At 37.3% G+C, this 27453-nt stretch overlaps 1 protein-coding gene across 2 annotated transcripts; it reads left to right on the top strand.

The window, feature by feature from the left end:
• Positions 1-1715: 1715 nt before the first annotated feature.
• LOC103970906 (mediator of RNA polymerase II transcription subunit 15a-like) lies at positions 1716-26155 on the top strand. 2 transcript variants are annotated; one of them, XM_009384823.3, is made up of 12 exons: positions 1716-2156; positions 3328-3439; positions 3970-4093; positions 9207-9403; positions 9491-10229; positions 14053-14123; positions 16916-16990; positions 17091-18482; positions 23436-23720; positions 25152-25334; positions 25437-25525; positions 25626-26155. In XM_009384823.3, the coding sequence occupies exons 1-12, from the start codon at positions 2035-2037 to the stop codon at positions 25825-25827; spliced, it is 3591 nt and encodes a 1196-aa protein (XP_009383098.3). In that variant the 5' UTR covers positions 1716-2034; the 3' UTR covers positions 25828-26155. The 2 variants fall into 2 exon arrangements, with proteins under 2 accessions (XP_009383098.3, XP_064945391.1); XM_065089319.1 differs by having other exon boundaries at positions 25623-26155.
• Positions 26156-27453: the final 1298 nt, after the last annotated feature.

Below are 27453 nucleotides of genomic sequence, written 5' to 3'. Positions count from 1 at the left end.
ATATGGTTGTATACGACGTAAATAATATCCATTTTATATATAGTTATATATATATATATATATAATGAATATATAGTTTTCTATTTTGTGTGGATTTAGAAACATTTATATTCAAAATTGATATTCTCAATATGATTCTATAATTGAGAATAACAACGTTTATAGACGAGTGTGGTGAAGATGATGAGATCATCTCCGAAGAAGTCAATATCACCAATGAAGGAACAGGTAGAGGGAGCCTAAGTAGCATAGGGAGAATGAGGTGACTCTAAACGATGATACAAAGTCAAAATAGTAGGAGACGAGGATAACCAAAAGTGACGACGACGATAGAGGAGAAGAAAGACAAGTGTAACAAAAGACAAAAGAGGAAGGTAACGACGAAGATAAAAGAAGAGATGAATGTAATAGAAGGTAGAGAAGAGTTGCAGCGGATGAGACCAATGAACGATAGCAGATGATAGGGAGAAGTGAGCATGACAAAAGTACAGAATGGAGGAAGGGGGAGGTCCCCTCCGTAAGAAGAAGTACTTCAGCTGTTTACCGAGTCCGAGAAGAGGCTGCAATCATTCATCTCCCTCGTCGGTACCAAAGGCTCTTCTCAGAAACAGAATCAAAGATCAATTTTAGGTACCAAAGGCATCCTCTCAAGCTTGTTAGCAGAAGTAATACACTTGAGGAACATAGCACCATTTTCCCAGACTGACCGATATGACTTCCATCTTGCATTCCTACGATAGAGCATGCCATCATAGGTAAACATGGAAGCGTGTGAAGTCCCATTTCATGGATTATAAAGGAAGTACATTCTGATTCCTTGCTGCTAAACTTTCTATTTTTATTTTTTATTTTTATTTGCAATATTTAGAGAGTCTCTCCCAAATATATATGATAATGAAAGTGACAATTTAGTAAGAAACATTTTGTAAAATCACTCCATTCAGTAATATGTTATATATATATATATATATATAATTCTATAAAATGTGAATATTAAATGTGTTGATTAATTAGAATATTTAAAATTGCAGTTTTTGAAGATTGGAAAACAATCAATTGATATTGATTTGAATGCATAATCTAACATCTGACTTTTTTTGGATTTTATAATTAATTCTTTGCATTTCTAATATCCAACAGAAGTGGTTCAGCCTATTTTTCGAAATAAAAAAATGAAATTTCTTGATAAAGCTATATAGAGCTTTTCAAATATGTGGTTAAAGATTATTAAATGAGGATTGATTCCCTCCCCCCCCTCCCCCCCCCCCCCCCCCCCCCCCCCCACCCCCCACCATCTTTTCAAATATCGCATATACATCCTTCAAAGTGATTTTATTTATATATATTTATATATAATAGTTAATTTCTTGATTGTTAGCTTAATGTCATTAAATATCCAAAAATTGTTATTACTAATACCCTTCACATATATTATGCATGTTTCTATAAATTAGTAAATTCTATATTTATTTATTTGATGAAAGTATTAACAGATATTTTTATTTTTATTCTAAAATTTTTAAAAGCCATTACTAATTATGGTGAATTTGATGGATATATATTATATTATATAATATTATATTATATTGGGAAGGGGATTGACGTAAAATAAGATTTGGAAAGGATAGATATGTAAAAGCACCAATTAGGCATCCCCATCAAAAGGCCGAGTGTACATCATACGAGTGAGGCATTTTTACTCGGTAGCGGTCGGAGCGCCTGCAAGTGGACAAAAAGGAAACATGGCGATGCCGCGAAGGGGCCATAAGCAAACACCTTCGGTGCGCGTCCATAATAGTTCGGTTTTCCTTGGCAATGGTCGGGTAATTGTAGAAGAGCGTAGTTCCCTTCTCGGCTGCCGTGACGAGTGTCTTCGAAGAGGAGGGATCTCCACCATCCTCTCTCTCTCTCTCTCTTCCTCGACTTATCTCCTTGGCCTTTGTCGGCACTGATATCTCATTCTGGGGTGTTGCGTGCTCTTGGACCTCGTAGTGTAAACCGGAGAGGAGGAGTTTCTTCGGTTTGATCGGTGGAATGGAGGCGAACCGCTGGAGGCCTGTCCGGGAGGAGGCCTCCGCGGCCACTTCGGATGGGAACTCTGCCGACTGGAGGGCCCAACTCGATCCCCGGGCGCGTCAAAGGGTTGTAGAACAGATGTAAGTAAGAGAACCATTTTTTCATCCCCGAAAATGTCATTTCCTTCTATTTGTTGTTAGGTTATCTGATGATGTGATGGAATGGATTATCTCTTGATTTTGATCGATAAGTTGTGGAATCTTTGACATGATGACAGTGTTTGGGATGAGACTAGGGTGCCTCTGTTGGTTGGATGTGAAAATTTGAAGTTATCGAGGAAACAAGCATTTTTTGTTTCGATTTCGTTTGCGTTTTGATTATGATCTTCTGCTTTTAAGAATGAAGTTGTTATATTCAAAAAATTTATAATATTTTCATGTAAATGTTAAATTCCCAATCTTTATCCACTTCAGCTTCTCGTTCCAGATTTTATTGTTCTTTAATTGATTGCTTCACGCCCCTAGTCAGACATGTGCACACGTACGCTTATGACATATTTCAGAAGCTTGATCTTGTTGGGTGTTTAACGAGGTTCCCTGATTTCAATTGTTGGGCGTGACTTACGAAGGGTTGCGATGTTGCTTCAGTATCTGACAAGGAAATTTAATTTGGTTAATAGAACTGATTCTTTCTTTGTGTAGTTATAGATCTTGTCGAGTGGCTGAGGTGGAAGAGAGTTTGGTCTTTTTGGTAATTGGATGTTTAAATGGGATCCCTATAATCAGCAAAATAGCATACATTGTTGGAACCTCATTAGAATATGCTTTGGAAGTTCAGATATAGACCAAGTCTATCATGATAAAAGGAGTTCAATTTTGCACTCTGCCTTGGATTTAGAAAGTGATCCATATGCATTTTACGGATGGGATATAGATGTAACAAACTCAACTTAACTACTGCATTAGTTAAGTTGGAACCTACATTATACTTTTTCTTACTTGATAAAAAGACAATATGCAATTTTTTCCTCTCTCAATTTTCCATCATGTCTTTACTAAATAGATATTATTGGCATTGATCTTTGACAATTTAGTCTTTAGAATTTTTTTTTCGTATTTTTATTCTTTGTTCAATCTTTTTATTTCAGAGTTTCATTCTATGATTTGTTCAAACTATAATCTGTCTAAAATTGGACAAATTCCTTGTTCTTAAATATGGAAGACAGTGCATGTCCTTCATTTGTCTCCTTTGGTTCACAAAATTTCTTCTGTTCATAATGTAGCTGTATAAAAGAATGTGTGCTATTTGTAGAATGGAGGCTTTGGAGATGCCAATGCTAGTCTCTGAGCCTGAGGATTTATATGGACTTCAGAAAATTGCTCTTGAGTTTGAGGAGAAGATATATACTTCAGCTGCTAACCAGGTAATTTAGTTAGCCTGTCTATAATCTTGGCCATTCTGTATGATTACTCTATGCCTGATTGTACTAGATGACTTTACCCTCTCTTAGGTGCATGCTCAATTGTTGGATCTTGTTGGTATTTAATTTTTGGTTCAATGTTAATCAATACTTTCATGAATTGTTCTTCTCCCAGGCAATGTGAAAAAAAAAAAAAAAAAACATAGCTTTTGTCTGCTCTCTTTCTGCATCACATTATCATTTATTTTTCAAGTAGCAGAATCTTCTGTTTGTTTGATTTTATCGTTGAAGAAATGTGTTGCTTACTGGCTATTGGCTTGTTAATCAAATTTCACTGGTGCTGGCAGACTGTAGATTCATTATTTTAGAGCATTTTGAATGTCAAATTTGGACCTCTAGTTTGGTTTATTTATCCACATATATGGTTTTCGAGTTAAAAGTAGAAAAAAAATCTATTTGATTAATTTTTCTTGCCTATTGTTGTTAACTGTAAGCTTTTGGCGAAGCGTTCTTTTAATCATCTAATCTTTCAGGATGATTATGTGAGGAAAATTTCTCTGAAGATGGTCTCAATTAAGAATAAGCCTCAGCATTCTACATCAATCAACCCTTCAATGTCCAACAGGACAGTTACCAACCAAAATTCTGCAGACCCAGGTATTTAAATTAAAAAATTGCATTCCCTTTGATCACAAATTAGGCATTCTGATTAATTGTTCAGACATATTGTAGTCAAAATATTGCAGTCATACTTTCTTTTAATTTGTTTCTCTGTTTGTGCGTATCTATGTATATTAATTTTCATCTTGATTCTTTTTCCTATCAAACTGAATCAATATGTTGTCAGATAAACTGGAATAGATATTTTTGTCTTCCTGCTGTTGTTTCGGAATTTCTTCCTGCATATGTTACCATGGTTATCTAATGTTTCATTGGTACATGCTAGCGTATGAAGTTTTTTAAGTTTGAGTTAATTCTATTCCATGCTTTGTGCCCATCTTTTGTATTCCTATTGTCTAGTTGTTTTCGTTTAATATATCATGCTTACATGTCTTTGTAAATTCTTTAACATTCATACTTAACAAGAACTTTGTGTTATTTAATTTCTCTGTCATGGATAAGACTGGATTTAAATTTTCTAATGCCATGAAGTTGAGTCTAATGTTTTAATTACTTTTTAAAGCTCTTTCTAGATTGTTGTCTGAGGTTCTGGCCTCTGAGCATGTGTTTCTTGTTCCTGCCTAAAGATTAACATAACTAGGGAGTTCCATAACTGTCTGAACTCTGAAGCTCTAGCTGGTCAAACCAGATTTATTTTTCTAAATTAATTTAAAATTTTATTTCTTAGCAATAAATCTAATCAAAAGTGAGATTCAGGGATAGTTCACTTTGGTATAATTGACTAGATACCATATTCTTTGACACAAGGAATACATACTGATACCACAGTAAATCATGGTCCTGTCCGGTCTGTGAACATTGACCAGCTTAAATCAGGCGATATAACCTGGGTTTAAGGCTTACCGGTGAGCCTCTTTTGGTTGCCTTTAGACAGCCACCCATTGCTCCTCTTTTCCTTCCTGCACTCTCTCTCTCTCTCTCTCTCTCTCTCTCTTCTTTCATTCTTTTTTAAATTTCTCCCAAAACTCACTTAATCTCTCTCAACTTCCTTACAATTCATTGAAGACAAATTAAGGGAGGTTATTTGCACTAGAAAAAAGTCTCAAATCTCAAGATCGGGTTCTAATCTCTCCAAATCAATCTAAATCCAAATCTTATCTCTAGGTTAATTTCATGAAATTAGATTATGGTTTATGTTTAATCTTCCATCCTTAGCCTAGATTTCTTTCATTTATTCTTAATTTAGGGCTTCTTGTACAAAAATGCAGCGTATATTTTTCTAGATCTAAGCTAGACCAAGGAGGATTTAGGCTTGATTCATGAGGATTAAGGCTTGTTCCATTTGGAACTCGCCTCGGTTCCCCTAGATCTATGCTAGATTTTTGCAGATCGAGCATAGATCCATTTGGATGTATGCTAGATCTTTGTGGATCTAGCATTGATCTGTGTAGATCTACAATAGATATTCACGGATATAGCCTAGATTTGCCACAAACATAGGTTAGACAATCTAGCCTAGATTCTTCTGGATCCCATCTTAATTTTGGTTTCATTATGGATTTGTGGATTTGATCATCTATTGACAACTATTTTTATCGGAAAATAGCCCTAAAGCGGCAAAGTTTCAATCCGACTTGTCATCATGCCCGTCACTTGAAGTATTGCCATCATTGGTGGTACATCCATTGCGATATAGCACATGGAATGCATACTAGATCCTTGCTGGATCAAACACTAATTACCCGCTTAAATATGCTTGATTGCTTTGGTGATAAACAAGAAAATTAAGAATGGCACAATGCCAGGGAGATATTTGATTAGGAGGCATATCTTCTTAGGCAGGATTGGAAAAGCTAGGCTACTCAGCTAAAACATAATCATGTTTGTCCAAGTCTCTTCCATTCTTTAATAAACAAGCTTTCATTTGGATGCTTATAATTATCTGAAAACGGATGTGGTTGACTTGCATCTTGCACCAGATTTACAGGCCCTGCCTCTAATTATAATCATTTAAATGTAAGCTTGTTGAAAAAGTGTGGGAGCAAGTTTGGGATTTGCATTTGGATTGCTAATTATTGCCATGTTGATCATTAGAACTAGTCAACACAGGCTTTGCTAACTATGCTTCCTCACTTGAAAATCAAAAAATTTAATTCTTATATATTAAATTTTGTATTTATGGCTCTACAGAAAATCAGTGGATTTCCATTGGTGCAAATATTCTCATGTCTGTATAAAATTGCAACCATGTAGAAAGTATGTTTACTCATTCTTTCATTTACAACAATAATATGATTCAAGGATATTTTAAGCTTTAAATGTAAGATCTAAATAGGATCATTGCCCTTGTAAATTTGGATTAGTTTGAACTTTGGGTAACTTTTCCCTCAAAGACCCCTTCTAAAAATATTTCCCAAAGGATCTTCCTCAAAATATTTCTGAAAGTTGACTTGCATGTGAGAAAGCTCTAATTATGTTGTTGTTTTCTCTGCAGAAAAAAAAAACTATCTTTGATAATGGTTTTATGTGTGAAATTAATTGCAAACTTGAAACTGCTATCATGAAGTGATTTAGTGAATTAGCTTATTGCAATAATATATTTACAAAGCTATATATGCTTTTTACAGCAGTAGTTTTAAGTTTTAAGCTTCTCTGTCGTCAGAAGCAATGCTACTTGGAGAAATACTTTGAAAGAATTATTTTCAAAAGAAATTAAAGGGTAATTTAGAGAAAATATTCCATTTTGGATGAGAGTATAGAATTGGGTAAGAGTAAGATAATGGACGGTTTGTTGCAACACTGGGTATGTGAGGTTGTGCCATACCCTGGCATGATATATGTTGATGGACTATAATGCCATGTTGGCATACCAGTTCTGTGTGAGTACACCGGACTGTCATGTTATTTGCCTTTTGCTGATGCTCCATTAGCTTGGTATTTACTGGCTTGATATGTGATATTGATCAAATGACTTTTTTATTACTGATGCATGCTAGATACATGTCCAGTATTGACACTCATGACAATTCTTAAGAAACTGGCTTTGATTATTTTTCAGATTAGATAACAGAATGACCTTGACATCTCTTCTTACAACAAAGATTACCCATGCTTTAAAATGTACCATGCCAGAAAAGTGCAGGCATGCACCATGCTAAATTGGTGCTGAATATGGTTGCACCAATTTTTGGCCTATGCCAAAGAATGGGCATGATCCCATGCCACAACTAGAAATCCTTGCCTTAAGGTATTCAATAAGGACTTATAACCTGGTTGAAATTCATAGTCTGTAAAAATGTTATTGACGATAGCGATTTCAATAGCCGCTCGGGCGCTCGCCTAGGTGCTCGGGCGAGGCGAGGCGAGGCCCGAGCGCCTCGCTTCACGTCCAGGTGCCTCGCTTCAAAGAGGCACCGCCGAGGTGCTAGCCCGAGCCTAGGCACCGGGCGCTTCGGGCAAGCGCCCGGGTTAAACCAGGCGACCGAACCAGTGTTTTACATTTGGTTCGATCTCCAGTGCTTCAGTTGGTTTGATTGAACCAATTAAAGCACTGATATCAACCTCCCAACATCCCTCTCGCGACTTCCCCAACCCTAACCCTGCTCGCGATTCTACCGCTGACATTTCCTCTCTACTACCATTGCCTCTCTCCGCTATCTTATCTTCGTTGTCGCTACTCTCCGTTGCCGCTGCCACTGTCGCTGCTTGTCGTTGTTGTCGCTGCTCGCTATCGCTGCTGCCGTTGTCACTATCGTTGCTCCCGCTTCTGCTACCACTGCTACTTCTCTCAGTCAACAGCCTCAGTCTTACTCTTACACTGTTGTCGCTGCTCGCTGCTACCGCTATCATTGCCGCTGCTCGCTGCTACCGCTATCGCTGCCGCTACCACTACCGCTATTGTCGCTGCTTGCCACTATCGTCGCTCCCGCTCCCGCTGCCATTGCAGCTATTGTTACTCTTACTCCCTCTACTCACAATATATTAATAGTATACGGTTAACAATATATTAATAGTATACTGTTAACTGTATACTACTAACAATATTTTTTTATTTATTAGATTAATAATATATTATTTTGATTTTAATACTGCTAATTTTTATTTATTTGAAATTATTGTTATTGTTTTGAATTTTGAGATTTTTTGTTAATGTGATATTGTGATTCTGTAAGATTTTTTTAATTTAATATTATATTTTTATTTAAATAATTATATTTATTAATTTACTTATATATTTTTATACTTTAGCGCCTCGTTTTGCTCGGGCGAGCGCCTAGGGCGTTTTTGCACCTTGGCGCCTTTTGGCGCCTAGCGTTTTTTAAATCACTGATTGACGACAACAGATAAAAATCACAAACCTTATAGCCCGGCCAGCACATGTTATGTTATAGAATAGGCACTAGACATGGCATGTGCCAAGCGTCATGGCCCACATTGTCACGGCCTTAGCTAGAATTGCCTAAGGCGTGAGGCACCCTTGCGGCAAAGACGCGAACTTAGCTTGCGTTGCCTAAGTCGCGAGGCACCATTGCGGCAAAGACACGAACTTAGCTTGCGATGCCTAAGTCGCGCTTTGCCCTTGCGATTTACGTCCGTAAAGATCAGCCCACTTGTAACCTCTCGCAGGTCCCGAAGGACCTGTAAAAGAGAAAGTTGATTAGTTTGAAGAACGAGCGACGGACAAGTCCCGACGTCTCGCGAAAAGGGGAAGCTTTACAAGCAATTCAGCGAGCACCTTGCGTGCACAAGAGAAAAGAGGGAGAGGAGGAAAATAAGGACTTTAGAGGGTTGAACGAACTGCTGCAAGTCCACAAACAACTGCTCACCGGGTGCCGGGCGTGACAACAAGTTCCCGTCAAGGTAACGTACGAACTTGCGAAAGGTTGTTCAACGCCTGACACTATATTGAAAACAGCCTGTGGCACGCGAAAACGGAGCTGTTTTGGGCTATTTTAGGACTATTTTAGCCCACTTCCGATGTAGAACTAATCAGCGTGTTACATCAGTAACCAAGGGCAATCCTTAATCTCTTGCTTGGTAAATCAACCTTTAAGATGACAGCAACTTTTGCCTGAGAATACTCAAAACAACACTTTGGTTACAGCACAAAGTCCTGCCAATCTTACCTCTGTATTTTCATCCATCACAGATCTCAGTCAGCCCAATGTGTCCGGTGTTAGCCAGACATCCAACCTACAAAACATGGCTCTCATATCACAAAACTCTGCCAACAACTCTTTGGGGCAAGCTGCAGTGCCAGATATTCTTACAGACACAGAAGGGCGAATGCAGGGATGGCGACAACAGCAACATCTATCACAAAATCGATATCTATACCAGCATCAGGTCGAGAAACAATTATTGAAACAAAGATTACATTAGTCTTCACTCTTGCAATGACATATTCAACTGCACCAGTATTCTCTTTTGCAGACAACCCAACTGCAATATTCTCAACAGCCTTCAATGCAAATGGCATCCTGTTTCCAGTCAGGCCAGTCGGCCATTCAACTGACACAGCCTGGAGCAATCCAGTCAGCTGGGCAACCTGGCCTTCAACAAAATCAGCAAAATTCAGTTCAGCAATCTGTGTTGCCCTTGCTTCAGCAATATCCACAATCAGATGCCAGACAGCAACAGCAGCCACAGCGTACCATGCAGCAGCAGCAGCATCCTACTTCAGCTTTTCAGCAATCTAATCTGGCCATGCATCAGCATCAGCATTCAATTGTCCAACAGACCCACCTGCTTGGGAAACAAGCAAGTGTCACAGAGATGCAACAACAACCACAAAGAATGGCAGTTCCACAGAATTATCATTTTAGCATGCAATGGGTCCAGCATTTGTTGAATCAACAGAATTTTCTCTTGGATCAGCAGCAGCAGTTAGGCACCCAAAGTAACTATAACTATTCAGGGCTTCAGCAACAGCAGCAAATACATGGATCAGTATATAATGTCTCAAATGTGCAGCCACAACAGTGCCCTATGCATATGCCTCAGCCACCATCTGCAATGCCGCAAACGCAAGGTCAACAGCACGAACATCAATCATCACAGCAGCAACTGCTTTCTCAGTTCAAATCTCAGCCGGTTCCATTGCAGCAGCCATTGGTAAAACAACATTCAAGTTCTTTACAACCAGCCACGCAACAAAGAGTTCAAGGTTCAGGTACCCTGCTTTCACAGAATGCGATTAAGAAGAAGTAATTTGTTTAATCATAAATAGGGCTTCAGTTGGTCTTCATGCAACTAACGACTCGTCGTAGATTGCAAACCCGACTAGTTTTTACCGGTCCAACCAGCCCAAACTGGATGGTCTAGTCCAGTTCAGTATAATTATATCCAAGAATTGAAATATCGTACCGTACCAGAGTTTCGAGATTCGCTCGGTATGGTACAGTACTATATACCGAGCGGTATATATATATATATATATATATATATATATATATATATATATATATATATATATATATTAAAAAAAAATCTTTTTCGGCGACGTCACCTCTCTTCTCCCCAAGCGAGGCGACGTCGCCTCTCTCTCTCTCTCTTTCTCTCCATATATATATATATATATATATATATAAGTAAAAAAAATACTGTCCGATAGCGGGCAGTCCGTGTACAGGTCTACTGGTGGACTGGTACATACCACCCGGTACGGACTGTATTATTCGAAATTGAAGGCCTTGATTATGTATAATATATTATTTTTTCTTTTAACTTTTAAAAACATGCTAGTGCTTGGCTCATGCGACATGACTCTTGCGCCTTCACCTGTTGTCATTCCCACACCCGCCGCTCGCTGCCCACCACTCGCCCCTCACAGCCCACCGTTTGCTGCTTGCCGCCTGCCATCCACCGCTGCCCATGCGCCCACCATTCACTCCGATATGACTCCTCCTACTCCACAATCTCCTCTCCTCCTTGGCCTTCTCTTCCTCCTGCTCTTTTTTATTATTATTATTCTTCTTCTTCTTCTTCTTCTTCTTCTTCTTTCTTCTTTCTTCTTGTCTCTCCCTTCTCCAATAGTACCATGGTATGTTTTGGGGTATCATGTGTCAATCCGTTAGAACAGACCGAACCTGTAACAATCTAGCCGGCCATGGACTGACATAGGTCCGATAACCAAAATCACAATAACATTTAATGTTGTTCTCCCTTAATTGGTGGATATCTTATTATGACATTTCCCTTTTTTATTGCAGATAGAGAGTTTTTTTTTTCTCGAAATGGCATTTTCTGGGTCTCTATTATCTTACCTTGAATTTTGATTATTTAAGGTTTTTTTGTCACTGGTATATTCCAGTAGATGATTATTGCCCATTGGCCAATGCCTGTATTATTGTTGGAGGTTAGTTGCTTTAAGAATATGAATATAATATAACAACAATGAGGATCTAGGTAGTTGTAGTTCCTAGAGAATATTTGTGTAAAAATGTTCAGATAAAAGTAGATGATATAGTTTACTGTTTGTTGGTATAACTTTATGCATTATAAGAAACATCACAAGTAACAAAAAACTAAATACATCTATTATGATTTAGATGGTACAGAAGTATATGCTTAGTTATACGATTCATGGAACCATTGAGAAATTTAAGCTGGTGATTGTTCAAAATCTTAGAGGGTGGATTCTTTCTAGTAGGTTTGATTTGAGAGATGGATTATATATCAAATATAGTAGAAGGTGGTGCGGCTAATCATGAGGTTTTGTTATGGGTCATAAGTTCACCTCAACCATATAATGTGGTCCTGTCATGCTATTATTGGCAAAGATTGAAATATCGTATAGTACTGGAGTTTCGAGATTCGCTCGATACGGTACGGTACGGTACTATATACCGAGCAGTATATTTCGGTATATCGTTCGATATATATATATATATATATATATATATATATATATATATATATATATATATATATATATATAATCTTTTTTGACAACGTCGTCTCACTTCTCCCCAGGCAGGGTGACGTCGAAAACATATATATATTTATATAAAAGTAAAGAAAAAATCTGCGATGTCGTCTATATATATATATATATATATATATAATTTATATATAAAAGTAAAAAAAAATCTTTTTCGGCGACGTCGCCTCACTTCTCCCTAGGCGGGGTGACGTCGAAAACATATATATATATATATATATATTTATTTATTTATTTATAAGTAAAAAAAATACCGCCCGGTAGTGGGCGGTCCGTGTACCGATCTGTTGGCGGACCAGTATATACCGCCCGGTAGTGAGCGGTCCGTGTACCGGTTTGTTGGCGAACCGGTATGTACCGCCCGATACAGACAGTATTATTCGAAATTGAAGACCTTAGTTATTGGGCTAACCATGTAACATTGGTGAGTAGTCCTGATGCATCAGGAATGGCAGCCACCATGGTTAGCTTATTGGATCCATTAACCTTGTAGATGAATGATATATACAAAAGGGACCTTCCTAATAATTTATTAGGTCCTCTAGGTAAACATTAAAACACCTACTTGCCAGAATTACACCAACAATGTTGTACTCAGTGCCTCATTTTCTAACCCAAGCGACGTAGCTCAATTAAAAAAGTGTTTACTTAGAATGAGGAATTTTCTTTAAGCTTAAAAATGGCAATATTGAGGATGGGTCTTGGTACAACGATAAGATTACTTCTGCGCAAATTGGATGATCAATGTTTGAGTCATGGAAACAACCACTCTATATATAGAAGTATGGCCTCGTGTTATTACCCTCCCTAGATCTGGTATTGATGGGAGGATTGTACATTGGGTTCACCCTTGAAAATGAGAATATTACATGATTACATATTACTGTTGCACATATGTAATTAGTACACTTTCAACTTTTAATATTGAATCATTCAACAATCAACATGACCCTGTTATTGAATACTTCTAAGTTAAGATCAGCATGCACTACTAGAACCATCACCATTCTTCTAATGTTCTAGTGGAGAGAGATAGTTAAGTATATTTTATAGTGGACATGGAGGAAGTTCTAAATTCCAGGCTAATAGCAAAAGCCATATCGGTTAGAAATTTATTGCTCATTCAAAAGGCTTTCAGAACTTTAGGCTATCCTATGATCTTCTAGATATCAAACAGACAATGGCATGTTGTTATCAACTTTGAGTTAACTGTTTAGCTCTGAACTCAAAGTAAAATTTTCGTGCTCAAACCATACTTAGTAATTTATTGTCCAATCGAAGGGTGAGACTAGGTAGTTGGTGCCATAATACGATATATTTAGTCCACTGAACCCTGGTTTCCAAACATGTAAATCATGAAAACAAGCTCTAGCTGCTGGGATCATGGCTGAATGCGTAAGATTATCTTCAATCATTATATTGGCGATACCATGTTCACTAGGATAACCTATAATATTTTATTGAGCTGATCAGGGTATAACATATTATGATGGATCTGGATTCTTCTGTTCTCATTGTTAAACAAGTCCTATGAAAATAATGAAATACCACATACTTTTGGAAACACCATTTGGACTGTTGTGACTATTTGTATAACCTTGCCAAAGCTTCTGTAGTCCAGTAGTCCATGTACTTAGGGAAGCTAACATAGTGGCTTACTGATTTGCTGATGCTGCTTGAATCAAAAACAGGGATTATTCCTGGACCAGCTCTGTTCATGAAGTTGGGTGACATTTTGTCCTCTGATGTCCTGGGGCTTATTGTGGCTGTATTAAAAGAATATTTTTGATAGCAGAGTAGGGTTTAGGTTTAATGAATAATGATGTTAGTTATCTTTTATCTTGATTTTCTCTGATCAACATTTTGTTTAGGTTCTTTTTGTTCCTTGTCATACCATGCTAATTTGAAAACCTCATAATTTTACTCTTGTTGTTGACTTTCTGTTTGCTTTTAAATAGTTTGTACTTGTGTCCTTGGAGACTCAGATAACTTTGGTTGTCGATTCAGAATTCATTATTGATTTCCTATCAATCAGGTGTTTTTCTTTATACAGGGACACCGAGTTTCACAACTCAAGCAGGACATATTGATGATGTTGATTGGAAGGAGGAGATTTATCAAAAGGTCAGTAAACATCAAAAGTTAAGTTCTTTGCTCATATTTATTCATTGATTTATTATTATGGAAGAGTTTGATCAGTATAGTTGGCCTGTAAGAAATTTGAGATCTCATACTGAGGTCTATTACCTATTTAGCCAGAAGATATTTGATTTATGAGATTATAAGGGTAAAACTTGTATTGTGGTACCCATGGTTCGATGTACCATCCGATACGGTATGAAATAGGTAAACGGTATGAAATAGGTGATATGTACCAGTCCGCTGATTGGTATGGTTGACCGAGATGCGGACCAGCCCTTTTTAGGCAGTACGTTGTTAGCGGGTGTATCGGATGGTATGCCTCTTATATCACCTGATACAATCGAAACTAGATCTTTATTGATTGGTACGAGGTCGGTCGGATTTTGATCATACCGATCTCCTCTGGGGTCAAACGAGGTCCCAATGATCAAATTGACCATCAGACCCTATTTTGGTCCTTTAAATTCTCCACCCTCTCCCCTCTTTCGTTTATCTCACTCACTCATTCAATTTTTCATCCTTATAACCTCGAATGTCTATTCATATATGATTTAACGACACTTTCTTCTTATCTAAATATAATTTATATACTAAGAAATTAGAAGAAAAACCCTAAATAGTTTTTTTTTGAATTTCAAGCTATTTTCGGTCTCTTTTTGGAACACTGGTACGTAGTGGTGTAATAGCACACGTTACACCAGTACATACCGATGTGACCAGTGACCGATACGGTTGGTTAGCACGAGAAAATGTTCCTTGGTGATACTCAAGGTTTGATATCTCAGTATTATACTAGTCATTGGGGAAGAGGAACATTCCAATCAAGGTCTGCCATACTGAAGCATATCGCCCGTACCGGGCGGTACGTACCGGTCCGACAGGTTACCGGTACGCGGATTGCTCGGTATCGATACAGTGCTACAGTACTATACTGTAGCACTACTACAGTATGAAAAAGTATAAAATTATTCAGTACACCAGGGTGTACTGCTCGGTATGCCGTGATGTACCGCTCGGTACACCGGTACCATACCATATCGAGCCCAGGTCGAAATGCCGGTACGGTACGACGAACCTTGATTCCAATACATATCAGATTTCAGTATTTTCCTTAGAAAACACTGGAAATCAAGAACGAAACCCTACTTTCAGTTTTCTTCCATATTCTAGTTATATGCAAACAAATTAGACAACCCTAAACTAAATTTAAACAATAAATGAGATGTAAAACAATGACATATACCTGTTTGGATCTGTATTGATACATCTAGGACCGATACGAATCCAATATGATGAAAGTAAATTAAGTGAATTTTGAGAGAGATTAGATAGAAACCGAGAGTGAGAAGGAGGAGAAGGTGAGTGAGAGTGAGGGTGGATTTGGAGGGTTTTGGGGCCTTTTTATAGGCTTCCAAGAGCCCTCTAACATTTACCCAATAGCTAGTTAAGTAGCCTCTCCTCCATGTTAGGTTACCACTCGGTACATGGGTTCTCATATTAGAAATTTTGATATTCTGCAGTGCTTGTCATATCAAGTGAATCAAGTAGCTTATTTGCAGCCTCTTTTCTATTTCCACATGGCACACGTTACATATAGCAACTCGATAGCTTTGATGATATCGGTTATTGAATTTCGGAATATAGAGGAGAGGATACACTTTTTTTTTTCTGGTCTGAAGACCTGTATATCAGGAGCTGACCATTTTCAATGGAAGTGAGTGTCACCTTTTTTCCGGTCTTCCACTTTTGAATGAACTTAAAGGCAATGGAGTTAGTGACAAACCAAGTGATATCAGGTCGTGTTATTGCTCTTTGCATGAATTTTTGCATCAATGCTCACATTCAGTAATGATTCTAAATGTGTCAATTGATGCTCTGTGCCCTTGCCACTGTCCTTTTCACCACTATGATGTCACAATTGCTTTTCATTATTGAGTTGACGTAGTCGGCTGCATATGACTTTCCAAAATAAAAGTTTCTATTAAGTCTAGAAACTGCTCAACTGACTTCTTGAAGTTTTCCCTATTATATGTAACCACCTGCACAATATGCCACAATCCAATCTCCTCTACAACCCTCTGTGTATTGTGTATCATGAAACTTGTTGAAAGCAAGGTTCGTCGTATCGTACCGTACCGGCGTTTCGACTCGTGCTCGGTACGGTACGGGTGTACCGACCGGTATACCGAGGTGTACCGAGTACTGTAGCATTGCTACAGTGCGCTACAGTGTTACTGTAGCACTGCTACAGTGAGGACCGGTACAGGGCGGTCCGCGTACCGACAACTTGTCGGACCGGTACGGCTCGGTACGGCAAACCCTGGTTGAAAGTATAAAAGTATCCATCATTACAAAAATAGGAAGTCTATGATGCTCATCCGAGCGATTCTGGACTAGCTAGCACACATCAATGTAACATGATATAGGTTTCACTACATTTTAAATGATGTAATCTAAACTTTGAGCCTATGAACTTGCTCATCCTTATAGTTGCCACGTATTTCTCCTGTGCTGGGAGGCTATATGCTAGAACCCACCTTCTGAATACTAGTCAACATTCTCCGATAGTAAAGGCCTTGAACTGCATTTGTTTGGATTTGGTGAAAGTTGAATTATTTTGCAATTGCTTTACCGATTCCCTTTTTTTTTCTTTCAGGTGGGTATGGTTAATGTGTGTTTAGTACATATTTACCAAAGTATGAGATGAAACTACATCAAAGTTGTATTAGTTGAGCTTTGTAATGAAATATTATTTGTCTCTTTTATGTGGGCAGATAAAATCCATGAAAGAGCTGTACTTTGCAGAATTGAGTGAACTTTACCAAAAGATTGTGATGAAATTTCAGCAGGTTCTTCAATTATTGGTTTCTGCATTGACTTTCTTTTAAGATTCACAGAATTTCTGAACATAAAATGAAACTTGCTCAAAGACTTTTTATGTTTTTTCAGCATGAAGTTCTTATGTCATTTGCAAAGACATCAGAATTGTTTGAGAAAAGGAAACGTTTTAAGATCATGCTAGAGCATATATTACAAGTTTTGCAATTTTCCAAGAGCAATATTGATCCTGATTTGAAGGACAAAATTCCTCTGTATGAGAAACAAATAATAAATATTCTAGCTTTAAATAAGATAAATGTTGCTCCTTCACGGTCACATGGACAGCAACAATTCCAGCATCCTGGTGGACATTCTCAATTCATGCCTCATCAATCTCAAGTTCCTGGACAACATGACAATCGTACAAAACAGCAAATAAATCTTCAAGGTTCAACAACTTCGATGCAGCCAGCTGCTGTTCCAGGCTTGCAACATGGTTCTATACTTTTATCAGATGCTGGTGTTACAACAGCTCAACAGAAAATCACAAGTGCATTACAGACTGATTCTATGGTTGAGACTGTCCAAGGGAGTTCTTTTAGGTCATTGCAGCAGGGAGCAATTGCATCCACACAAGGTGGATTGATATCTGGGCAAAGTTTTGTTAATGTTCCTCAACAGACGACTGCTAATGCTATGTCAGATGGCTTGATAGAACAATACCATGCCAATACCAAGCAACCAAGTTCTAGTGCAACACAACAGCAGCAGCATTTTAAGCAGCAGGAACAACAACAAAAGCAGCACCACCTGAATCATAATCACCAATTAGAGCAGCAATTACGACAACATCAATTGCCACAACTATTTCAGAAGCAGCGGCTCCTGCAGCAACAGCAACTACAACATCAACAGCAACAGAAAAATCAACCACAAGCACCACAGACACCAGTGCACCAGGTGCCACAGCTTAATCAAACAAATGAAGTCAATGAGTTGAAGTTGGGACAAGGCCCTGACATTAAGCAGGGACTTTATCCACATCATTACTCCACTAGGCAACACCCTAGTTACTATCAGCAAATAAAATCAGGTGCTTCTTTTCCATTTTCATTCCCTCAAGACTTTCAAGCTTCATCCCCCCAAATTTCTTGCCATTCTCCTCAAAGTGATCAGCAGAGTCTCCTACCATCTCAAATAAAATCTGGAACCCCCTTGCAGTCGGCTGAGTCACCATTCATTCCATCTCCTTCCACTTCTATAACCCTCTCTTCTGTTCCAGCAAATGAGAAACAACTTTCTGGTGTTATGTCACTACCAAATGCAGGAAACATTGAGCATCAACAAGCAGCTGTAGCACCTTCTGAGGCTCAATCATTCACTGTCACGACACCTGGAATAACAGCGTCACCTTTGCTGGCAGAATTTACCAGTCCAGATGGCAATCAGAATGATATTCCAAATCTGGTTGTTGGGAAAGCAAGTACAACAGAAAAGCCTCTCGAACGTTTAATAGAAGTGGTCAGTAATCTTTCTTTTGTTCTTTTTATGAATCTTGTACATACTTATACAGTAACTTGGTAGATGAAGTCATTGGTATGTATCCTTTTTTACCTTGTATAAGGTGAGAAGTCTGAACTTCTGACCTATTTATTGGTGTGCTATCTGTTTAAACAACTGCTCTAAAACCAACTGAATGTAGTGGCAACAGAGTCATGTCTCACAATCATGCATATCTTTCTATCTGGTTTAAGTAAAGCATGAGTTGTAGGATGTAGTTTGAACTACATGAAAATTTTAAAATAACAGGGTTCAGAGATGCCCTTGCAGAAAATAATATATTGGTACTCATATTGTAGCTAGTGGCAATTACATTAGTAATAAGGCTAACCTGCTGCCTGTCAGTGACCTCCTCCTCGTTGCCCACCATGCGCCACTGACCTTAGGTATACTTCCTCTTCTCCTCCTTCACCTCCTTTTATTTCACCACTTCCTCCTTCCTCGTCTTCCTCTTCTTCCTATCTCTTCATCCTCTTCCTCCACCATCCCCTATTATTCCTTCCCCTCTTCCTCCTTCCTCCACCATGTCCTCTTCTTTCTTGCTCTTCCTCCTTTTTCTCCATTGCGTCCTCTTCTGCAACCACATTATCTTCTTCCTTCCTCTTCCTCCTCCTTCCTCTTCTCTTTCTTCTTCCTTCCTCTTCGGTATGGATCGGTGTATCTTGTGTCGATACACCGATACCACATGGTACACTGGTACCGATGACATGTACAGTACCCTGATACAAAACTACAATCCTTGATTTGAATCATATCTTGGTTTAATCGGTTTAGATAATTGTGGGTAATACCATATTACATAGTGAATGATAGAGCTGATCTCTTGTCTAATAACATCATAGTTATAGAATTAGTAGTCCATATCCTGTTCTAAATAGATCATTGTAAATTCTTACTTTTCACCTCATATTTAGCAGTCCTGGGTCAATCCAGAAGTCAATTTTATTTTATTGAGGTGGATAGAGTTGCAAGATGGAATAGTCTATTCCTTGCCACAAGACAACTGATATATCTCCTATAACGAAGTTGTTCTTTAAAAAGATGGGGTAGTTTGCATGGTCTCCTTATAAATAGTGTCAAATGGGATATTAAAATTTTGTTTTGAGCTCTTCTAGTATTCAGAAAATGTTCAATAGAATTTTCTTTCTTCCACAGCTTACCATCATAGGCTAATGTTGAAACAGAGATTGTGGGTAGGAATGTTCTAGAGACTAACTTATATAGACAACAGGACAACCGAATTGATCCACCTCGAAATGTTCTTGATGCCGAAAAGTTACACAGACTCTTAATTTTATGTCGGATATAGAGCATGCATATATTGATATTAGATCCTGTCTGAAGCTAAAATTTTTTCATGAAATTGGAAGAAATTACAAATACCAAGCAATAAAGGCATCTTGATTCAATTTAATATAAGAATCTATTACTTCCAATGCTCCAGGATATTTTTCACATTTGTCAATTGCGTTAGATCCTACTGCAAAAGATATGTTTTTAGTAATAATTTTTGAGGCAAGATAGAGCTAAATATCATTTTAGACTCTTGGTAGTATTTTATTTTTGACACAAGATACAACTAAGTAGTGTTGACATTTGCGTTTTAGATTATTGAAGGGACTGATACATGATGTGTAGATATGTCAGAATTGACATCAAATAGACATTTAAATGCATCTAAGTGTCTAATTTGACAAAGTTGTAAAACAACAGAGGGACATGTAGGGGAAGGATAATTTATATTATTGGTATCTAATAAAATTATTGAAGGTACTGATATATCATGGGTAGATGTGTCAAAGTCAACATCAAAAAGACATGTAAATGTATCTGAGTGTCTAGTTGTGATAACAACAGAGGGGCATCTACGAGAAGGATAATTTAAAATAAATTAGTATCACAGTTATTTTGTTGTCAAATGTTGGAACATAAGTCCTAAGAAGTTTTAGAATCACTATAAATACTATTATTATATTTGCATATAATAAGATATTAGAACATTATAATTAAAATCTTGGAATTATGAAACAGAACTGCATGTTATACTAATTTACCATTTGATATTGGGACAGTACAGTCAAGGAGTCTCATAAACATGTAAAACATACCCAACATGGCCTGCGGTGTGGATGCAAGACTCCTTACAATGTTGTATGGAATTTGTTATCCTAACTTTATCCAAACCGTTAATGGTTCTTCAGTTATCATTTAGGCCCAATCCATATAGCCGACAGGTCATTTTAAACCAGCAAGTTCTTTACTGGCCAGTCAGGATGGTCAAATTTGACCCATTCCATTTGGAATGTAGCACTTCACGTAGCCAAAATATCATGCTGTAGCCCTTGATAGCTTTATAAATTTGAGACTCATTGAATTTTAGTGCTTATCAGCCAAGAATTTCAATGTCATGAACTTGGGCCTTGTTGGTGATTACCGACACATATCCCTGCATTGCTCAGGTGAGGCTTGTGGTGATTGGCACATGCTCATGTCTGGCAAAAGGTGTGTTGGCACACCCTTGGCATGACGTCAAGCTCTATATTGGTGTCATTCTTTACACCTGCATGGCTAGAACATGTGGTCTTTGTCAAACCCTTAAACCTATTTCTATTGTGGTAAGATTGCGAATGTTAGCCCTCTCCAGACTCCACAATAAAGGGAGCCTCATGCACCGGAATTTCCATTTAGATACGTTGATTGCACAAGTTTCACTAAAGAGTTATAGAAAAGGCATCAAAGAATTTGATGCAAGTAAAGAAGTCTACACCAGTGTCTTGATTTGGATTTTGACATGGAAGTTGGCTATCATGAGCAAAAAGCCATTGTCAACCCTATTTATACTGCTATTTAGGTCTCAACTCTACTATATATCCTGTATCATCAATGTCCACAATGATATCACAAATTCACAATGATATATCAAATAGAATTATGGTCAACTGAGAAGATCAAATTGATTGTTGTTGCATGCTATATGCAGAGATCTGTTACAAGAACAATATGTGATAATTAGACCAAGCATGTCCTTTGTGTATACTTTATCTGAGGTAGTTTATGCATTAAAGTCTAAATTAAGGATCAAGGTGGAACACTCTGGCTGCATATTTGGTTAGGTGCTTGCAGGGTAGGATACAATTATTATTGTTGGGTGCTTTGCTCTCATGTCTGGCAAAGTGCCAGAACACCTTGATGGAAAATAAAACAAGCTGGTACTACATTTTTATCTATGCTTCACAATATTATCATGGTATGACGTGGAATGATAACAAAGACATGCCTTGTCACAGCCTAGGATGAAAATGATGGCCAAAATGATGAGTTTGTTGTGTACATTTCCCAGGATCACCAAGTCCTAGGAACCTTTGGGTAGTTGGATTATTTGTGGTGGATTCAAGATGGATTTTGCCACATACTGTGATGTTTTCAGATTCTTTTTTGGATGTTATATGGATGGATTCAGGCGTTTTATGTAGTTTTCATCTGGTTAAATTATTGTACAGTTGGTACTTACGTTTCTTTTGTAATAAGTATATTGGGTTATCGATATAATTTTGAGCAGGTGAGCTTTGGGGTTGTTTCTCTTTTTGTCAGATTATTTTTAAATTACAACAAGAAGTCACGATGTCACAATTATTTGGGACCAACTATATGGATCTTTACTCATTACTTAGCTCTTTAGGACAAATACTATTAGTCAAATTAAGAGTGATCACTTTTTTAATTATTTTTGCTCTTACCAACCCATTGGTTGTGATTTCTCCGATGGATGATTATGTAAAATATTAGTGAAATTCTTTGTAAATGGCTATCAGCCTCTTCTCGCATGACCATTTCAAAATTTTGAGCATGGTCAGTTTTCTTTCAGCTTCTTTTTTCTGCTGTGTAGCTACAAAATTTTGATTATGCTCTGGTTTATTTTCTCCTTTCTCGCCACCTTCTCTTTCTTAGAATTGTTTTCTCCTTACCTTGCTGCTGCACACACCCTAGCTGCCTCTACTTATAGCTGACAGACTGACAGGCTAGCACTAGCTTTCTTCTGCAAGCTGAACCACCACAACCATAATCTTATCTAGCCATCACAATCTGTGGACCCCATGCTCCTTATAATATTTGCAAAGACTGGAGTGCTTTTGTGGATTAGTTTTGACTTCTAATAAGTCATTCATATTCTGTGGTTGCAAAAGCATTACAATAGGTAGCAAGCTGTCAACTGATGATTTGTGGTTAAATTTGGAGACCAATTTTCTTTCTGAGTTTATTCTTCGGATTTCTTTGTATGTTAATGTTGGATTATCTTCATTAGAATATCACTGTAGTTACCCTATACATCATTTCATGTAGTGCCATTGTCTTCCTAACATTTGCATTGATTCTCATGTATATTCACCCTCATGATCTAATAGCTTTTCAATATTATCAGTTTGTTGGACTTTAAATTGGCTGAAAGGACAATGGTGATATGCTATGAATAAACAAGTTGTCCACATTGATTTTATCTTAAGAAAGCTTCGAAGCATCATAAAAAAACTTAATAAGTGAAAGGACAACTTAATGTTCCATGAATGTCAACATAAAAAAAATGTTTTTGTGGAGCCTGATGAATTTCTGTATGGACCAACTTCTTTAAGGGCTGATCTTTGTATAATTAAATTGTGTTATTGGTAAATTTTAAATAAAAAAGAAAATATTCTTCCACTTGACGAAATTGCTGTATGACTGCATCATGATATCATTCTCTTGCATTTAAAATGAAGGCCTAATTTTCTATCTTTTGGCTATGAATTTATTGATTCAACTAGTTCTCTTGCATTTATTTAAACATGTCACTTAATTCTTATTTGCTTAACAGCATCAATGCATTTGTGCTCGAGTTTTATGTATCACCGACCCCTAACATGAATGAAGTTCTTTCAGATACGATCATCAACACCCACAACTCTTAGTTCTGCTGTTAACGATATCAGGTCTGTTGTTAGCATGACAGACAGGATACCAGGTTCAGAAACAGAAAATGGTTCTAGGGCTGCAGTTGGTGAAAATTTAATCACCAAAAAAAGGAACCGTGACACAAGTGCCATGCCCTTGAACAATCTGTCATCAGCTGGAAGTGTAAATGATAGAGATAAACAAACCTATACTGTTGATACATCTGAATTACAGTTGACTGTGACATCACGAGTTAAGCGGCAGAAAGTTGAGGTTCGATATTATGCATTTGATTTCATAGCAAAGTATTTTCCTGATATGCTTATTCTGTTTTTTAATTGAATCACTTCTCTCGATCATTTGCTTTGGTGTGGATTTCTTAGTTGCCTTGTGATTCCAAATTTGTAGATGCTTTGTAGTTTCAAGTATATCATGAACTTCATTTTTCAGCTCTCTTCTAAAGTCATATGTATATGCATTTAAAGCTTAATTCTTCTTTCATGTATGGTTACTCTGAAGCAACAATTTCCACTTTTGAAACCCAAAGAGTAATCCTAATCCCTTTCATCTTTCAGGTGTTGTAGACAAGGCAATTGCCTTTGAAAATGTGCACATAATTGTGAAACCTGTTGTTAGCATATGTGCACAAAGATATTTGAATATAACAAGACTGTTGCAGTATATTTATGCATATAATTTTCCGTAGATGCACCAGTGCCTTTCGCCAATTGTGGCTATTTTCTTAGGGTGTTGATTTCTTAGATCCTTTGTAGTTTCAAATAGAGCTTGAACTACTTTTTCAGTTCTCTTTTGTATGTTACTCATTCAAAGATTAATTAGTTTAGAAATTTGAACTTTTGAAGCCTAAAGAGTAATCCTGAACTCTTTTATCCTTCAGCAATTAAAGAAAAGGAACATTGCCCTTGTAGATGTGTGCATAATTGTGAAACCTGTTGTTAGCATTTAGTGTATGGAGATATTTACATAGAACTACAAGATTGTTGCTATATAGCTATGCATATCATCACCTACAAGGCACCAATGTCTTTCCCATTCGTAGCCATTTTTAACCATTGGATTTGGATTTGGATTTATCTGACCTACCTATATGTTTCACAATTATATATATGTATATCAAAATGTACTGATAACTTATTCTTTCTGGTAGTGTCATTTAAAGATTATATCAAAATGTTATCGAAACAAACTATTCTAGTTGCATGTTACTGGTGTTTGTTGTCATTTGATGGTGATGAACTAAATCCTTCTGTGGTCCCATCCTCCTGAGTGCATTGAAGATATTTCATCAGTTGAACACTCTTCCCTCTGTACATATGTGCACATGCACACATATGGGTAAGCAAGTATGATCCGTTCATCTAGTATCTGTGGGATCTGTTGATTCCATACAAAGTTTGAAAGAGAAAAAGAACTCATTCTTATGAAAAGCTGTATCCTTGTTCAATGCAGATATAAATGATGTGTTTCTAGTTGGTACACTAAACCAAGATAAATCTGTTTCTGATTCTTTAAAAAAGAAACTCATTGCTTCTAAACTGTTTCCTCTGTTTCTTCCCTTGTTGTAATAACTTCTCTTCTATTCCAAGTGTTACGTTCATGATATGATATTTCTTTCCTATTGGTGCACTGCTTACCCTGGCATTTCTTGGTTCCATTAAATCTCAGCACTATGTCTAACTGCAGACGAATCATGCTTTACATGAAGAGATCAGGGAGATAAACCAACGGCTAATTGGTACAGAGATAAAAATAAGTGATGTGGACACCGATCCGATATCTGCTGCTTCGAACGGCAAAGGAACAATTGTGAAATTTTTCTTCACTCCTTTGATTCGATCTCCAATCTCAAAATCTTCATATACTATGGTGAGCTTCAATCAGATAGTATCATGTGCAGATAATGTACATAAGAGCTGCATTTAGTGTTCATGTTTCTCTCATTCTTTTTTGTTCTTTTTGGTCATCCAGAGTCGAATTCAGCCTTTGAATTTGCTTGTTCCTGCTAGTTATCCAAAATGTTCACCTGTTCTTTTGGACGAGCTTCCAGATGAGCAAAGGTAAGACGATGCTAAGTATCATCTATAAGCTTACATTGGGGACACAACAGGAAAGTAACCTGCTTCTCCCCCCACCCCCTTTTTTTCGACCATGTAGCAGGGAATCTGAAGATCTATCTATCAAGGCTAGGTCAAGGTTCAACAATTCTCTCCGAGGCCTATCACAGCTGGTCTCACTAGGAGAACTGGCAAGGACATGGGATGCCTGTGCCCATAAAGTACTGGTAGAATATGCACAACAGACTGGCGGAGGTACCTTCAGCTCAACATATGGCACTTGGGAAAAATGTGTAGGTGTTTGATGCTCCATTTGTCTGAGGATGCTTGCCGGATTTAGTTAGAGAGGTTTAGCAGATAACCTATCACTCTGTACATACAATTACTTGCTCCCAAAGATGAAAATTTCAGCCCTCATATTCCCAACAAATGAATTGGGCCATGCTTGTAACATTTACCAGGTCATCAAAATTTTTTCTTGTATTACTGTAGTGTTGTCTGTATCGTTCAGTACTACTAAATGGAAAATGCATCATTGGATATGAGTTGTATAGGTGGTCTCCGACTCTCTCGCATGTGACATTCAAATTTGTAAAATAATTCTGTAAGTAATATCAATCTCATATTTTCTGACCTATTTTTTGTGCTGGAAGTATGCTGATTCTTGCACTAAGTATGTGATTCCTGAAATATTTGACTGATCATATGAAGGGAAGGGAAGAGAATAGAGAGAACAGACTTTTCCATCAAATAAGCACTTGTGTTGCCTTTTCTCAAATTGATTGATGTAAATGAAGCCCTAATTTGCTGCTCATAATGCTTCATGTGGATCAGATTATAGCTCTTCCATTAAGATCAGGCTTGTTCAAGTTGGTGGCATAGATTGTGTGAAGTTTCTGAGCTTGAACTCGCTGATCAAAGTGTGATACCCAAATCTCCATGACTTGGTCAAATGTTCATTTGCCTACTCCATTGATCTAAAACACAATCTGTAACTTTCGTGTGTGCAGGTCTGGGCTATCATGTGCTAATGTTATCAACCGGCACATTTCATGCATCTCGATACAGTTCTATGTTCCTTCCATTCATCAATTATTGCTTATTATTTCTATTTAATTATATTGGAGTTTTGGTAATGAGTTCGTCATGCATGACGTGCCCTCAATCGTGCCATGAACATGTCATACTTACTAGAGTGATGCCCAGATTATGACATGAAGGCGAATGACCCCCATCCACAAAACACTAGTCCATAGTGATGACTACTTAATTGCATGTTCCACTGCCCACAATTTGACTAGCTTTGGCCTTGGAATAAGACTGAATCAGAATATTCTTTTCGTAAATTGATCGGAATCAGGTCGAATTTGGGACACATATTTTTATCCTCTTATTCATGATAGACATAATGCGAAGTTTATGCTTATAATATTTCTTTAACAAAGCAAAAGCGTGGAAACATATTTACTCTCAAAAACCTTACAATCAACCATTAAAATTCTTACAACTAATTAATATTTTCAAAAAAAAAAGTAAATACTTATAACAATTAATGTTATTTGAGATTTTGGTTATCCAACAAATAAAATTAAAGAATTAATTTCCTACCCAAATGTTACTCCGTCTACTAGTAGTTCTTTTCTATTCGAGCCCCCGTCCCTTCACCCTGTCTAAATGTTAGATCGGTTCTTATACCAAATGTCATGACCCGGGTTTAATGGACTAACTAGTATATCAACTTCGTTTGGTCCAAACTATTGATTAAAATACTTAAATTAAAGTTGATAGTAATACACTCATCAGATCCTTATAAATCAATCTTAATATTGTCCATTTCCGATGTAGAACTAATCAAGGTGTTATAAAATTTATAGGATGACATGTCATCAAGTTACTCGCTTATCGTAACCCCTCGTCATCTATCTATCAAT

This window comes from Musa acuminata, chromosome BXJ1-11, assembly GCF_036884655.1.
Source record: "Musa acuminata AAA Group cultivar baxijiao chromosome BXJ1-11, Cavendish_Baxijiao_AAA, whole genome shotgun sequence".
In the NCBI taxonomy this organism is placed as follows: Eukaryota; Viridiplantae; Streptophyta; class Magnoliopsida; order Zingiberales; family Musaceae; genus Musa; species Musa acuminata.
The sequence above is the reverse complement of the archived record's forward strand: the minus strand, read 5'-3'. Positions and strand labels throughout refer to the sequence as shown.

Bases quoted from the DNA above. Each gene is read 5' to 3' on its own strand.
- LOC103970906 (XM_065089319.1), top strand. From the start codon at position 2,035: ATGGAGGCGAACCGCTGGAGGCCTGTCCGGGAGGAGGCCTCCGCGGCC. The intron at 10,230-14,052 runs GTACCCTGCTTT...TTCTTTATACAG, and splicing joins ACAAAGAGTTCAAGGTTCAG to GGACACCGAGTTTCACAACT. The intron at 25,335-25,436 runs GTGAGCTTCAAT...TTGGTCATCCAG, and splicing joins CAAAATCTTCATATACTATG to AGTCGAATTCAGCCTTTGAA.